General features: G+C 36.5%; 2 protein-coding genes across 3 annotated transcripts in view; one reads left to right on the top strand and one right to left on the bottom strand.

Moving 5' to 3' along the window:
* Nucleotides 1-675, top strand: part of LOC107732959 (coiled-coil domain-containing protein 146-like) — an 11010-nt gene extending 10335 nt beyond the window's left edge. Inside the window, exon 14 of the mRNA XM_016544429.1 lies at nt 484-675. Coding sequence (XP_016399915.1) covers nt 484-675 — 192 coding nt within the window. The remainder of the gene's footprint in view (nt 1-483) is intronic.
* A 551-nt stretch (nt 676-1226) lies between these two features.
* On the bottom strand, nt 1227-15596 carry LOC107733001 (gamma-secretase-activating protein-like). Of its 2 annotated transcripts, XM_016544503.1 has the most exons (32): nt 15104-15596; nt 14872-14933; nt 14536-14592; nt 14249-14318; nt 14070-14117; nt 12750-12838; nt 12564-12633; nt 12377-12426; nt 12174-12278; nt 12002-12058; nt 11860-11912; nt 11666-11745; nt 11551-11553; nt 11188-11265; nt 11022-11108; nt 10785-10877; nt 10395-10615; nt 10244-10313; nt 10082-10161; nt 9872-9952; nt 9047-9181; nt 8099-8157; nt 7806-7837; nt 7011-7072; nt 6226-6321; nt 5381-5451; nt 5187-5281; nt 4155-4274; nt 3801-3862; nt 3045-3149; nt 2310-2406; nt 1227-2201 (listed from the first exon to the last, which is right to left on the bottom strand). In XM_016544503.1, exons 1-32 carry the CDS (start codon nt 15183-15185, stop codon nt 2101-2103), a joined length of 2571 nt encoding a protein of 856 aa, XP_016399989.1. In that variant the 5' UTR covers nt 15186-15596; the 3' UTR covers nt 1227-2100. The 2 variants fall into 2 exon arrangements, with proteins under 2 accessions (XP_016399989.1, XP_016399988.1); XM_016544502.1 differs by lacking the exon at nt 11551-11553 and having other exon boundaries at nt 12723-12838.
* Between the last annotated feature and the right edge of the window lie 1166 nt (nt 15597-16762).

Below are 16762 nucleotides of genomic sequence, written 5' to 3'. Positions count from 1 at the left end.
GTAATATTTAAGTAAATTTTTTTTTTAATTATTGTATAATTTGTCACTGCATTACAGTATTTAGAATGTAATAAGAATCACCGTTCAAAATAATTATTTATTATTTATTTATTTATTATTTAATTTCCAGACACATTTCAGTAATGGGAATTTGTAAAGGAAATGTACAATAATTACACAATGAAAAAAAAAATCATAAAAATGTCCTCAAGGAAAATATAACTTTTGATTGATTTTAGCATGAAGGGACCAAGACATGCTTTAATGAGATTTGTCCTTATAGAGAATCTCAGTCATGATTGGTCTATTTAAATTCATTCTACTATTATAAGGGCAGTGGTATTGGATCAGGTCGGTGCTAAAGCACAGATGTCTCTCTGTTTTGAATCGTACTTTAATTGAAATATTTAGGTAAATATTTAAACCACCTATTAACATCAGGTTTGTGTGATACTGAAGTATTCTTATGTTTGTGTTTGTTAGCTGGCTGAGGAAGACGAGTTTCCAAACGGTGTTTACACCACGGCTGAGCTTCGACCAAATGCTTACATCCCCATTGACGATCCTTTGCCGGTGCCCAAACACTACGGAGCCCTGGCCCCCTTTAAACCCACCGAACCCGGTGCCAATATTCGCCACATCCGCAAACCAAAGTACAAACCCATTGAGATCTAGAGTGAGTCTGCAAAATCATGATGCTTACAGATACAAAAATAAAAGTCCAGATGTGCTCCCATTCCTGAGGAATCTTGTCCATTTCCTCAGAACTAGTAATGCTAACATAAGACTTGTTTGTCATTTGGTAATTTCTATGCTTAGCAGCCCAGTGAGGCTCCTTCTGGCAAAATGCTGGGAATTCAGACAGTTTCTTTAGAGATCTGCCAGAGCTGAGGGGTGGGAGAGGAGTTACACATGATGCTATGCCCTCTGGAGCCACGCACAGCTGAATCATACAGAGAAATTAATTACAGAACTAAAAGGGACATCCTATGGAATGGTTTTCTCATTTGATATCACAAAGATTATTATGAAAGATTCACATAAAAAAAACATTCATTATTGAGCATCCCACAGTGTATACATATAAATGCATATACATACATATGCACAGGCCCCATTCGAAAATATATGGGACTAGACACAATTTAAATTTAAAATGAAATATGAACATAATCAAAAATTAAATCAAAAATTGAAAAATAGTAATGCTCATTTTTAAGTCCCATTTTGTGTTTTTTTTTTTAAATGTGTAATAAATTCAGAATGTTGAAGAGAAACAATTTTCAGTATTTTATAATTACATTTGCAAAAATATTTGGAGGCAAGAAAAATTATTTGCTTAATGATTGCATGGCCAATTTATAGCCAAATCATTTGGATGGTTTTATACTTTAGCATTTCACCAACCTCTGATCTTGGCACAACTATATCTTAATCAACTCCATTAATAGTGTGGTTTTCATACACGTAATAGCTCAAAGTGCTTTACAGAAAAGTAACCAATAACCATCTAAACACAGCTGCAAAGTGAATAGCATGCCTTACAGGCTAAACAGTATAATTGCAAACATACAATAGCAGCAATATAAAATAACCTTTTAGGAAATTGCTATCGACAAGAAGCATCTTATTTTGTAGAATATAAAAACTAAGCATGAAGAGTATAAAGAATATATTATTTTTTTATTTCTTGTTTGTGAAATATTCACAAATGTACCCATTTGACCCCATATAACATCTGCAGGAAAAATGTTTTTTTTTGTTGGTGCTCTTCCATCGCATCTGTGTGTATAGAAAAGTGCATAATATTCCCCATACGTATTGGCATCAGTAGAGTCAGTACGTGTCCATCTGGGTACTAAAATATGATAATTAAAGAGCAGACTGGCAGCCGGGAAATAATCTTTGGTCAACAGCATGACTTTGGGCTTCAGTTTTTAGTAAGATGTCACTAACATTGAGATTTCTGTACATTACTACATTCACCCGAATAAATCAAGCTTTTTTCTTTGGCCAGGTGGCACTTTTTTCCCCCTAATTTCTCAGAATTTTTTCCTTGTTTCCCTTTTTACCACTTTAACCATTTGTACTGGGCTGTTTTTACTTGACTTCGAAGCCCAGCTTGATCTGTGTCTGCTTCAAGGCCATCTCCTCCACAAACCTGACATCCACATTCTCCTGCTCTTCAAAAGGGTTCTGAGCTAAAATACAACACCCACACTATTATTACCTTACAGTAAATGGCAACATTTATCCTACAACATCCTATAACATATTTTATGAATAACGTCATCTCTGAAATCGTGTACCTTGTTCCTCCCTGTTCCAGAGAATCTTGGTGAGGTAGTTTAGGGGCAGGAAATCAGGATAGGAACATGACTTGCCATAGTCCAAGAGAGCAGAGTCCTAAAAGAAATATCATGCGTTTAGCTGGTAAATGTGGGAACATTTGTTCTGATCAAAGAGCCAAGTCCATGACTCAGTTTCCTAAGAATCAAAACACTTGATTCTTTGTCGATTAAGAACTGAACATCTAAACCGCAGTTGTAATATTTCATTCAGCGTCTAGTCTAATAAGCGGTTTCATCCAAGTATTATTTTCAGCTGTTTGGCAGATATTCATACCAGTTTTATGCCATAGTGTTTTTCTAAAAAAAGAAAGCCTCAAATGAAACCAAAAGCCCCCTCAGCTCAAACTGTAGTAATAGCATACTGGTGAAACTGACAAATGCTCCAGTGTATTTGTGTTTGCGTTCTGAAGAGCATCAAAGGTTTCTATTTACAACGTGTTTTGTAGCATTGAATAAAGTAGTCAATCATAGCCAAATCAGTTGATTTCTTAAACACAATGACTAATCAGAAGTGTTTAAGTTAGTCAGGATCCACTCACCGCTCAAAACGCCAGAGTTTTTGTACAGTGCTGAATTCTGCACGCTTGTGAGTAATTTCTTTGCACGCTTTCTAGGCTATAGGCCATAATAGGCTATAAGCCTTTCATAATTTGGTTCTGGTTCTGAACCAGGCCTGCCCCCTGCCATACTCACCCTGTTCTCTGAGTGTTTTTCCAGCAGAGTCTTGACGTATTCTCTGGAGATGCATGCAGAAGTGATGGGGTGATCCCACTGCTGACTCACTTTCTGCTCCATATGCTAATTACAAAAACATGAAGGCAACATGAAAGGTCATTCACAACCTGTAATGTGACTTTTCGTGATTCAAATAGAATATTCGTTAAGCAAAAATGTTGGGTGGGACGTTGGGAATTGATTGGATTAACATTAGTATTATCTGCCACTGCCATTAAAATACTGTATTAACTCTTGTCAACATTTTAGGAAAGCTGCAGTGCATTACTATAACTACAACTATTTGGCTATTGTTTTACATTTTCCCATCCCAGAGAAAGAGTATCATCTATTTTGATGATAGATTCTGAAGAAAATGTTGATTCTTTGGAATAACTTGCACTGATGAAACATTTACAATAACACTAGGAACCAAAATGTTTCCAAAACAAGGGGAAGACGTGGGAAATCAATAATGGATGAGTGCACTACCATAGAACTCAGCAGGACTAATCAGCAAGGGAGAAATTGGTTTGCAAAATTGGCAAAAAAAACTGGAGCCCAAGCACATGCTGTGACACAACACATGAACACAAACATGCTCACATTCCTTTTCTTTTACACAGGATTGATTCTGGTATCTACAAAAGCAGCTTCAAGCTCTGAGTGAGAAGTGAGGCAGGGGTTGGACTCCATAAGACAGATTTCAAGAGAAGAGTTAAGTAGGCAACTTACCTCAGGAAGTCTTTTCAGAATACTAAACTTCAACTGCTCATTGGCATCACTGTTATCCAAGTCTGTCATGAGGTAGATAGACAGAAAGAGTGAGAGAACATAACATTGTACTTAAAATAAAACACTGGCTCCTAAATGACCGTATTTCTTTAATAATGTGAATAATTAATCTAATTAATTTTCTCCAGGTCAGGGATAAGTTTTTGCCTATTGGAGACCTTAATGTGGTGACCAAGAATATGCTGTAGGAAAGCACAGGAGTTCATAAAGTCTAAGTACTTTATGTATGTACTCAATATATAAATGGACAGCTTTCAGAACAGGGTACATTAAAATGTGTGTTTAAATTAGTACCTGTCATAAGGCGTGAAACAAATGGTTCTGTGAGCTGAAGAAGGCCGTGGTCCACATACTGGAGAAAAGTGTGCTGTGGGAGACAACGGACTCCGAGCACACTTAACAGTGTAGAATAACCTAAAAATGCACACATAATGAGCCACTTAAGCAATTTAACCAGTTTTGTGATGGATAGAGTAGACAGAACTGAAGCACTGGGTCAACGACTCCACTACTAATCGCCTTCCAGGCAGGCCTGAGCCCAGGCCAAAGCATTTGTGTCAAAGAGTGGATCCACCCAGATAGATCTGGCACAACTCAGATTTCAGAAACAGCTTTTTTCCTTCACTGGGTCATAGAAAATCAGACACACCCAATAGCTAAACTACATGGGATTGATTTGGATTTTGGAGAGATGCTCTTTTGATTAATCTTCAGAGGATTCAAATGTCTTTGGTCAGCCATGGGAGAACTAAAGATTCCATTTTTCCCTTTGGCATCATTAAACAAGTCTAAATATGTCTAAACATGGAAAGAAAAAACAGCAGCCTAACTAAATAGCATGAACATGCTCCCAACAAAAGGCTGTTGAAGACGCTTAATTTATGCTAAAAATGTAATGCAAAAATCTAATTTTTGTGACCCAACACACAAAGTGATACCATCGGTCCCATGACAAATGTAGTGCGTTTGAATTTCATTCATACATACATTTATACTACATAGAAAGTCGTGAAGTAAGTTTCAAATCAAACATAGTACCTACTCAGACAGTGTGACTTCAGATAGAGCGAATATACTTTTATTTCATTAAATGGCGAGAAATACTAATGTCAAACTCTACTGGAATCAATTGTGAGTTCAGTCTCTTCATGTAAGGAGAGATATTTGTGTGAGTTGCTGCCCATGTAGAGCGTTCCAAATAGTAACTCAAAAGGTTCAGTTAGGATTCTGTCTTAATAGGCAGGTAGTAGACAAAAAGGCAGCTCATTAGGATTTGGAACTGTTTTCTAAGTGTTCTCAGATTGTCTCAGTCAGGCTTCCTCTTACCTGGAGGGAGGGGGAGACAGAGCCCTTTAGTTGCTTCCAGAATGCGAAACATCACATGAAACATCGCCCACTCTTCTGAACTGCCCTGCTGCTTACTAAAACAGAGAATTGAAAGCTTTAGATTCAAGAAATAAGAAATCAAGCACTCTCATTCCCTGCCAAAGAGGAAGTAAAACACGGACAGGTGCACATACATGCAGAGCACCCAGGGGCCCAACTTCAGCTTCTGCCACATCAATTCCAACACATGCCAGACCAGTTCCAGCTGAACAGAGAACACAGTCATATATTACAAAAAAGTATATATTACTACAAACGGCAGATTCAAGACAACACCCATCCTCTATGAAATTACTACGAATCTGTCAAGATGACAGCTGTCAGAGAGTGTACTGGACAATCTGACTCACTTTCCCTTCCTGTTTTCAATGTGTGCACAAATTCACGAGCACCACCCCTGCTCACTTTAGATTCACTTGAGCAAGCTCACTAACTCCAGTATGCGCTTATGCTAGGCAGATCACGCATGGGTTCTCACATCCTCATGCTCGCCCTGGTCTGAAAACAGGAAGAGCCACTAAATGTCTGCTTCCCCTCTGGTCTCCTGAACGGGCTCGATCCAGAGACAGTTTGGTGGAAACAGATATAAAGTGCATATCTTGAACTATTCTTTCTTGACGTAATAGGAGAGTAGTACATTATGGGGGTTTGTTCCAATCCTCCAGGCGGGAGGGAGATAAGGCATAAGGACAAGAGTTTATCACTCTAGGACCAAGTGCACACTGTAAGATAGAAGGTTGCTGCCCTGTGCACATTTAAAGACTCATTTTGGTCCACAATTTATAATCTAATCACAGAATAGGCTAATCAGTTGATCTAGTGACAGACTTAAAACACTTAAAATACTCAAAAAAGGGCGCTTTGCTTAAGGTGCAGCTTCATTCTGTGTCGACAAAGGAGATTTGTCCCACAGCTGCCAATTACTAACATGTGCAGCAAGAGATCTCTGGCATAATGATGCAAGAGTACAAACACATACCAGCTTTGCAGCATAATTCACCACCAGCAAATCTATCTTTTTCTTCCCCAGTCGTGACAAATGTCTGTTTAAGTGTTCTCTGAGTTTGTCCACCATCTGAAAAAGAAATATATTTAATAATATATAATATATTTATTTTATAAAATATAAAATAATCTAAAATTATATTAAAAATTGAAATTGTTCAAAATAATACATATAGCTATTTGCAATAAAAAAGACTACCAAGTGATCCAAGAGACATGAATATAATACAGCTATTAAGGAAATTGGTTGCTTGGAATGAGATTCAATTATGCAGTTTAGCAGTCATCATATAAAGAAATTTGACCAGTCATATCCATTGACCAATCAGAATCATGCATTCCAGAAAGCTGTACTATAAATGATAAATATATAATTTTAAATTAAATTAAATCATTAATGGATTTATCCAAATAGATGATTTCAAGAATGACTTACTTTTTATATGTTCTCGCATTCGAACCTCGTTAGATTTGGAGTGGGTGGTCCTTATAAAAATAATAAATCTTGAGGACTACTGCAGTTACAAGAACATTTTAAGAAAAGTCTCTGTGTGAGGGCAGAGTCAGGCCCTCTGTTTCTGATTAGCGCTTTCATCCTCGCTGTCATTGTCAAGGTTTGTATAATGGTCTAGAATTGTCTGCACTTGTCCTCTATTCACTCTGATTTCAGCTGCTTTGATGGCATATCTACATATTTTGTGTGGAGAGTTACAGCTGACCACTGCTAGATGATGGACAACTCAAAGGTCCACTACTCACCAGACCCACCAGCACCCTCTGCTGTTGGTCTTCCTCTTGAAACAGTGGAACTACACGCTTATCTGGAAGGACCGAAAGAAAGTGAGAGTTTAAGGTTTAGTTTACACAAACCTGCCATCATTTACTCACCCAATGTTGTTACAAACCCATATAGCTTTCATTTTTCTGTGGAACACAAAAGCCCTTCCCTCATCCGTAGCTCTCAAATCTCATTCTCACTAGTGCACATTCAGACTTTTTTTGTTCATTATATGATTCTGTTGCATGGAAAAGAGCAGCGTTAGCATTCTGCAAAATATCTTCTTTTGTGTTTCACAGAAGAAAGTCATAAAACATGAGCAAGATGAGTATCCGTAAATGATGACAAGAGTTTTCATTCTTCCTGAACTATCCCAATAAAAGTCCTGTCAGACAATGCTGAGCGACCTTAATAATTCTACACATTTCTATTATCTTTATAGGAACTGAAAAACAAGCTGTTGGGTGAATGACAAGCTCTAAGTGAAAAAAAAACACCAGCACTGAAAGGTATTCTGACTAACACAAGATAACACATTGATTTGTTTTATGTGCGTGTGTGTGTGTTTTGAGTAGGAAGGAGGTTCCTTCTCCCATTTCCCTCGTATCTAAAGAGGTGCTTGATTAACTACACATAAACCCAGAGACTGATTACATTCAAACCAGAGAATGTGATCCTGAAACTACAGTCGCTGGGACTTTCCATGAAAGTTTGAAATATTTCCAGGATTTGATCAGGGGTAAATAATCTCACAAGTGTCCTTTCGTTTCTCTTACCCAAACGCCAAGTGTCCACCATGGACAGAACTCTGCATGTAAGAAACAAACAGGAAAAGAGACATGCGAATTACATCAAGCTGCATTTCACCCCTAGGCCTCATCAAACATTAACAGCAAAACAGCAAAAGTAAATATTGTCTTGTTTTAAAGAGGTTCAACTTATTCATATAAGGGTTAGTTTGCTTTTGCATGGAATGACACTCTGTTTTGTTTTGTTTTGTAACATGCTGTTCTTGCACACTCAGTCTCCATGCACACATAATGTTTGGTGCATGCCGAACTCCACCCACTTTTTTGTGTTCTCCTCAATTTGGCGACGACAGTGGGGAGATTTTTTCTTCTCTGAGTTCTGCAGCAATAACAAATATGATATTATTAAACGGATAGTTGTGGCATAGTCCTAGGTGCTCACCAGTCAATATATCGTGCCAGTCATATTTTAATTATCAATAATTAATATTTGTATATTTTATATATACTGCATATAATATTATACATTTATAAAAATTTATAAATATATATTTATGTAGCAACCTAATCCTTGAATATATTATAACTAGTGCTGGCAATAAATAAAAATATTAAAATATATTTTTAATTATTTAAAAAATCTTTTTTTTTTTGTGGTTACATGTGTATCAAGTTCCTTTTTTAAGAAAAAAAAAAAGTCATAATAATGTGTAATTATTGGGTTCTGCAATTTGTTTGAATTTTATATTTCTCAAACCTCAAATTTCTCAAAAAAAAAAAAAAAATCATACAAATGTGCTGTGATTCAATAATAAAACATTCCCAAAAGGGTCATAAAGATGTTTTTGACACAAGCCTGCAGTCTTCAGCTGGTGTTCACATTTTCTATAAATGATGGTGTTTCAACCGTGGGTAATATTTCATTTTTTTGAGCTTCAGTGATGATTTAATTTCACCATAAAAAAGAATGCAAATGACTTTTGTTAAACATCTCATCTGGGTTTGATTTAGAAATAAATGATCTGTAAAGAACTTCTTTCTCTATTTACTGAGTAATGCATGTTCCACTTGGGACTTTTGTGAATGCGTGTGTGAAATGGACACTTGTGCTGTTGCTCCAACCACTTTCAATCCGTTTATACAAATCCCAGAACAGAATTGAACTTTTTAACCAAATTAAATAAATATTTTAACAAATTTTATTAACTTTTAATATAGATTCTGTGTCTCTTCAGTCCTGATGCATAATGTGTGGTCCTAGTGCTCACCATAGCAGCCTGAAATCTGTCCCAGTCCTCTTTAATCAGACTGGTCCTGAAGCGTGGGCTCGGTACCGCCTCAAAGTACCTCATCCTGTCCAAGACAAGCTGTAGCTCCTCCCAGTAACCCTGCAGGCTTTTAGGCTTTAACCCACGAGAACCAAAATTATTACCTCAATAACAAAATACAATTACATTATCACAAAAGAAGATTTGCAAAACAGATTTTTCATAAATGAAGCCGTGAAGCACATAAGTCACTGTACCCTTTTGACAAATTAAGTGTGTCTTAGTGATCGATCTGGACTGAAGCCCTGGCAAATGTTTCAGTAGGGGTTTCACAATTTTATTCTGATCTATCAATTTTTTGGTTTCAGTTGACAGCGGAAATCTGTTTCACAACTCAAACATTTCCTGTTGCTATGTTTCCCTCTAACACCTCTCCCAAGCAGATTTAATGAATTAGATATGGATTCCCCTTTGTCTGTTTCAGTCTATGCACTAGTACTGATCTGCCACTGTTTCTTCTGCCACCTAGTGTATAGAAAATAAACTGCTGCTCTAGAAATGTATTTGTCAGCCCATTTAATATCTGTAATGTGACACACTATGCATGAACCGTGCACAATGCTCAGTAACAAGTAAATCAGATCAATTTTAATGTCAAAGTTGACTTTAAATTCAAACGATGGTAATCTTAACAGCTAAATTAAAAACATGAACACATTTGCAGCATCTGTTTGAAATACTGTCTAATTTTAAAAATGTCCCCCTGTTCATCAAGACTATTTCATTAAATATATTAATGCATATAGATTCTGGAGTATCTCTTACCTTCCCTTTAATTATTGGTTGACAGAGCAGTTCAGGGGTGCATTTTACCCTAGGGATTGCTGTCAGAGCCACAGGAAGCTCCTAGAAAACAAGACAAGGCCTTCTTTCAAGTTTACATTAAACAGATTAATATTCACAGAAAATATTTTAAAATAAGTAATGTGGAAAGTACTCTGTGCACCTTTAAAAGAAGTACAGCAAATTGTTTACCTTCTTCTCGAACACACAGGAGTACGGTAACAACTTATCTAGGCTCACACACTGCTGGTAGCTTATTCTGTACAGGGTGGCTGAAATGAGAGTTATACCGTTATTTCTAATACTCGTTTTGAATACAAAACAGACATAGGCCACATGAACAGAAGCACTCACCTAGAATAAATTCCTGAATCTGATCAAAAGCATCAAAGCTCATAACATTCTCACTGATCCAGTTTATAATCTAGAGAAATGAGAATCATATTATAATGAATTTTTTTAGCACATATCCTCATTACAAAACTAATCTCTCTTTCTCGCTCACCTTGAGCTCTATCACAGGATTTGGCTGCAGGTAGACCAGCATGCAGTGCAGAGCAGCAAGCCGCTGGGCCTCAGGCCTGCCTGAACTGAGAAGCTCAAGCAGAAAGTCAGGGTTGAGCTCCATGGTGTACATCGTGCCAGCTCGGACATCAAGCAGCCTGCTTCCAGACACACTCACAACCTCTCTGCCCAAACCCAGGGATTCAATGTGACCATCTGCCCCTGTGAGAAAGCACAGAGTAAGGTAATACACACAGAAAACACAATATTGTTTAAGTGATTGTATTTCAAATGAAAGTTAAAATCATACTAAATACATGTTAATTATAGAATTTATATCGAGCAGCAAAACAAAACAAAACAACACACAAAACAAAATATTAGGCCTTACCTGACAGGAAAAGACTGTAGCAGAGCAGGTCTTGTTGTCTGCAGTTGATGAGGTGCAGGAAATGATCAGCCAGGTAAACCACTATATAATAATCTGAAATGAATAAAACATCAAGTGAGAAGATAACCCATGACACTATTTCAGATGAACGATTTTCCATGTACTGTATGTGAGAGAATTAAAGACTGGGTTGGATGGATTTCTGTGGGCTGAGTGAGAGATGATGGCTGTACTAACCCAGATGAATGAAGATAGGATGTACGGTTGGCAAATTAGCAGGTGCGGAGCCTTTCTCTAGAGACACAGTGAACGTCTTACTGCAACCTATCAGAGAGAGTCTAATTAATGCTTTATATAATGATCTGTGTGAATGTTTATATCACTGCAGCATGACGTTTTGTACCTCTGTGCACAAATGCAATAGTGTAGGTGGCGTCCTTATGCCAGTGCACTGGATGGCTGTAGCACACACACATGGTTCCTGTTCAAGGCATCCAGAGATTCAGAACAGGAACTTACATCAGTTCAAATCAAATTAATTACATACAAACACAAAATTAAAGCCACAATCGCTGAAATGCAGATCAGCAGAAATCATGTAGGCGATTTACAGCATACGGTGCCTTTTGGCAATTTACCGTAGATGATTTCAGGAATTGCTTTTGTAATTATATGGCAGCTTATAAACTACAGTATCAACAATGTAAAGCATGTTGATTATGGCTAAGTCAATACATGTGAAAAAGCAGAGAAAATATAAACTTACTCTCTATCCCATGATAAGTTAGAAAAATGAAAAAACACGTAAGTAAATATGGAGCAAATATTTCAGTGTTTCACAGTATGATTTCATATTGAAGAGCACATGCTAAATAACTTGCCTGTTTGGCTGGTGAACACCTCTAACCTGAGACCCTCGTCCTTCATGTCCTGATAGTGATCGTACCCAAAGTTAACAAACCTGTAAAACCACAGACACTGCTTTATTCTTTTTACACTGGGTTTTTACAATCATATGATTATGTTTGTATGTATTATGAGCTGTTTTGCATGTCAAATGAATTAAGTCACTGACCTCACAGAAGAAGTTACAGAAGAAACGCTGGGCATCTCCAGTGGAAGCTCAAACTGTTGCACATAAAAGCATTTGTTTTGAATTAATCAGTTTCTCATATTATTAAAATAAGGCAGTTTAGATGTGACACAAAGATGTTTACCACGGTTTCAAAGTTGCGATCGGGGTAAAACTGTACACACTTCAGTGTGTGTTTCTCCTATAAGGTGGAGAAGAAGAAAAACTGACACATACTGGAAATATGTACATGTTCCTTCTTCAAAACTCAGAGAAGAAAAGGAATAAGGGCAAGCAACAGTGAAAGAGATCCTGACCCGTGCAGTGAGGTAGAAAAGTCTTTGAGTATCCGAGTCCCACTGGACCCAAATGAAGTCCTCTGCCACTCTCTCTTTGCTCAGACGCTCAGGATTCTGCATAACCTGTTTGAACAAGTACATGTGTTTTTACCATTCATATGAACATCATTCGGTTTTTATAAATTCTTATATCATAAAAAAATATAAAGAGCAGCCCTTACCACTCTGTAGCCCTCCTGCCTTGTCAGAGTAATGTGGTACTGATCCACATCTGTAGCAACAAAATAACCATTCATGATCAATTACAATAAATATATTCAAACTAGTAGTAGCTTGAACAAAATATGGTATAGTGCAATGCAAAAAAAAGCATATTGATGGTTTCTGGAATATTTCCACAATACATACAGCCATCCTCTGCCGCCAACAGCAAATGACTCTCCAGTACGGTGGTCCGGCATGTCTTAGGATAAAGAAACTAGAAAGGGGTCATGTGAAATAACAGACTATTTCAGTGTGATTTATGCAGGACCTTCATAAGGAATTCTGTATTGTGTGTTTCATCACCAGCTTCACATAACAGCTTTTCATTACTTGCACTTTGACTTTGCAGTCCACCGCCTTCAGGACCTTTGTGTTGTTGATTGGGTGTATCTCAATGAGAAGAGTTAAACATTTTGACACTAAAGAAGAAAGAAAACAGAATTATGTCAGGAGTTAAAGAATAACCTAGACAGCGTGACTGCGAGCCTGTGCTAAGCTCATTTATATACATTTAGATTCTCTATTTTGTGAACGCACTTTTATTTAATTGTATTATGATGAGCAAACTAGTATAAACAACAGAAACAAACCAAACAATAATTAGGCCTACAGTTAAACTCTTTGTATGTATCTGGTGACAGAATTAGGATTTCTTTAAGACACAAAGGAGAAATCTTTATGCAACATTTATTTGATCAACTTCACTATGATGCTACCACAGCAACCCATATGAGAAGTGAAAGCATATTGGTAAAAAAAATTGCAAAGAAACTTCTTCATCCTCAAATGGTTCAACCATAAAAATATTTGAGAAAGAGGAACTTGTGACAATCATGCCATAGAGGCAAATAAAACTATGTTAAACTGTAACTAATAACTGAAAATTACGACAGTTGATATAGTGGTGTTCAGTCAAATTTATTCAGTTGTCCATTTGAATAAATACAGAAACATTTCTCAATGTCTCACAAAACTGATTATTATTATTATTATATGAATAAAAGGGCTAAAAGAGGGCTTGAATTTAAATTTAGGAGTGCATTAAAAAACTTAAGCGGTGCAATGAAAATTAATCAAATAATGTGCTTTTCTTAATAAAGGGATACAATGAGACATTTACAGGCAAAATGAATGTATTAAAATGCAAAAAGTAATCTAGGTTTTTAAATATTTCTGCTTAAACTATATTTAATAATAATGTAATTATTTATAGGCCTACTTTAAACTGTGTTTGTGTGTGTGTGTACATATATATATATATATATATATATATATTGTATTTACAGTTACAGTTAGCAGCACTCCTATTTATTTAATGTAATCATAGCCTTTGAAGTTTAATAATCACTGGTTGTATGGTGATTCCTGTTTTTCATCCCCAAATGTAATACTTATTCAAATGATAAATAAGACCTTTTATATACCATTTAAGATATTTATTATGACTTTTTATGACCTTAAATCTTATTTAAAAATGAATTTTTAGACTTTTTATAGACCTGTGGGGACTTCACACATGCTCCTAAATACATTCTAGTTCGCTCACATCTATTTTTAGTCAATGTGAGTAAAAGGCTTGCACTGTTGAGCCCTGCAGTGAATAACTATTAAAACAGTAAATAATATATTGTTATGAATGATGTCTTGTACCTGGTTTAAGGCGGCCGTCTCCCTGTGTGGACTGAGATAGGCTGACCGCTAGCACAGAAAAAAAATCTCACATTAGTAATCATCTTCTCAAACCCATAATGAACCAAATGAAACACTATTACCCATACAATGATGCTGCTTGTATGCTAAAAATAAATTATATTGGCCTGTAGTCTCACCCAGGAGTGTTTCTTCTTTATTTAAAGAGCAGCTGCTGACACACACTTGCTTGTCAAAAGTGTAGAGGAGCTGTGAACACAAGAGGCACGCGGTTACACAAACATTTCATGGTTCAATTCATTAAGACTGAAAGTGATGCACAATTCTCACATTTATTTTAATACACAAATCCAAGTTGTCATTTTTGACTGTAAATTTATATTCGGTTTATAATAATGTGTATATGATTGGAATTGCATATCCATAGGCCCAATGTTCATCTCCAACATGGTTACCCATTCTGTACCTTATTCTCTGTACTGTGAGGATCATATTTCCCAATCCTTGTAGTTCCTGTTGCCCCCTAAACATAAGGATTGGGAAATCAGTAAGTTTATAAAAAGAACTTTTAAAAGGTCAAAAGAAGCAGAAAGGATAACAGGAAGTGAACACAGTGACATCCATTCAGTTTGCATGTAAGCCATTTACTATAGCGTCTATTGTATGTATGGCATGTAGTGCTCATTTGCTACAGACTGGCGACATATTGTCCCTGCGCGCGTCATTTGCGCTGCTATGAATGGAACGTCGCGCGCATGACCTGTCAAATTAAAGTGACGCATGAAACACAAGCCAAACTTACTCTCCAAGAGTACACGACCCCTCCATCTTTCTCCACACTCAGAATGCGAGGCTCAAGAACACCTGCACACATTTTAAACAAGTACAGTTATATAAACAATAAAAGCATGCCCTCAGCGACGTATTAACAATACCAACAAAAATACGGTTGGGTTAATATCATTAATGATAATAATAATTTAATTATTAAATAAACAATAATATAGCAAGTGCCTTAAGTCCGCATAAGTTACCTATATTCGCTCTTTCCTCCTTCGCCAAAATGCTTGCCACAACATCTTTTTGAGTATCGAAAGTGGGGTTTAATCTCAACATATGTGTGATCTGTCCTGCACAGATTTAACTAGACCTGAGATTGAGGAAATGACCTGATTTCAGTCCTCGGCAGTGTCATTTACGGCATACAAACTTTCTGGCTAAATGGCACACTATTTAGAAAAATTGCGTATTAAATCTTACTAGTCGCTCCACTTTATCGATGTGCTGAACACAGACAGTGCGCTAATCATTAGAAATGTATTACTACTAGAACGAATCGTTCTTTTGAACCGGCTCTTTAAAATTAATCGGTCGAACTTTAGGAGTTGGAAATGATCGAGCTGACTGACCCTGTGACCTAAAAAAACATCACGATCGATCATATTCGACTCGAAATGAACCGAAAGTCCGTGAATCTGCCGATCCCGACATCACTTGCGGTGTTCACAAAAGAGCTGCCATATGAGCACGAAGGCGGATCCAAAACAGTTGAGCCAATCAGAAATCACACTCTTAGGTCTACAGTGAAATGTTACTGAGGAATTATGTTTATACATATATTTTTTTTATTGCATTCATTATATATCATAACTGCAAAAGTATATTCATTTAGAAAAATGTCGATCTATTTCTATATTTAAATGATTGCATTTAAATCTAACATATATTAAAATAAACACTTTGGTTAAACGTTTTCAAAGAGCCTGACGTTTTCGTTTTAAAAGTAGCATTGAGTAAACTATTGAAAAGTTTTCAATTTTCTCTTAACACCTACATTTGCTGTGCTGATCAGTACTAGGTCTCTTGTTAAATTGTAGTTATAGAAATCACCGCTAGAGAGGGTGCTTGACTTTTCCATTCACTTGTACAAATTGGTCTGTGAAAACTTTCAATATTTTTAACATTTATTTCTTGCTTTTACATTTTTACACCAAGTAACAAGATAACAAAGCAACAAAAATGAATATATTAAGTAGCCCCCCCTCCCAGCACCAATCTTTTACACATAAGCTACAGCATTTGCTCTTTTCAGCCTATTTGGCCAGTACTGTGTAGTCATGCACAACAGCAGGTGCCCAGTCACTAAATATCCTCAACAATTAAGACAGCTTGTAAGAAACTATTAAATTTGGAATGCTGTATGATGTTACTGGCTGCGATGTGTCATACTCAATATACAAAAACGCCTAAACTTATACAATAACAGCCATACACTGGAAGTTCACTTACCAATTTGTGTTCTCCACTCAGGCGTTTACCACCAGTAGTTGTTATTTGGTTAAAGGTTTGATCATCTTAAGTTAATTTGCCGACAATATGCTAAAATGTTTTTGAAATTTAGCCGATTATTTGCATCCCTTTAAACCCTGTAGATTTGTAAAACTTGATTACATAAAGGATAGCAAATTTTTAGCATTATTTATCTTCCCTTTAAAACCACTGATTGAAGCTACATCTTGCATGTGTTACAACACAACTAAAAAAATGGTTGCATAGGTGAACAATGCTCACAATCAAACAAAAATGAATCAACTACATCACTGTGTGAATGAAATGCACAGGAACAGATAGAGAAGGGCTGGCTGCTCACTGGCACTGACATAAACAGAAACCAAAACCCCCTAATTCCCCTC

The sequence above is a fragment of the Sinocyclocheilus rhinocerous genome, unplaced genomic scaffold (assembly GCF_001515625.1).
Source record: "Sinocyclocheilus rhinocerous isolate Xijiao unplaced genomic scaffold, SAMN03320098_v1.1 scaffold400, whole genome shotgun sequence".
NCBI lineage: Eukaryota > Metazoa > Chordata > Actinopteri > Cypriniformes > Cyprinidae > Sinocyclocheilus > Sinocyclocheilus rhinocerous.
The sequence above is the reverse complement of the archived record's forward strand: the minus strand, read 5'-3'. Positions and strand labels throughout refer to the sequence as shown.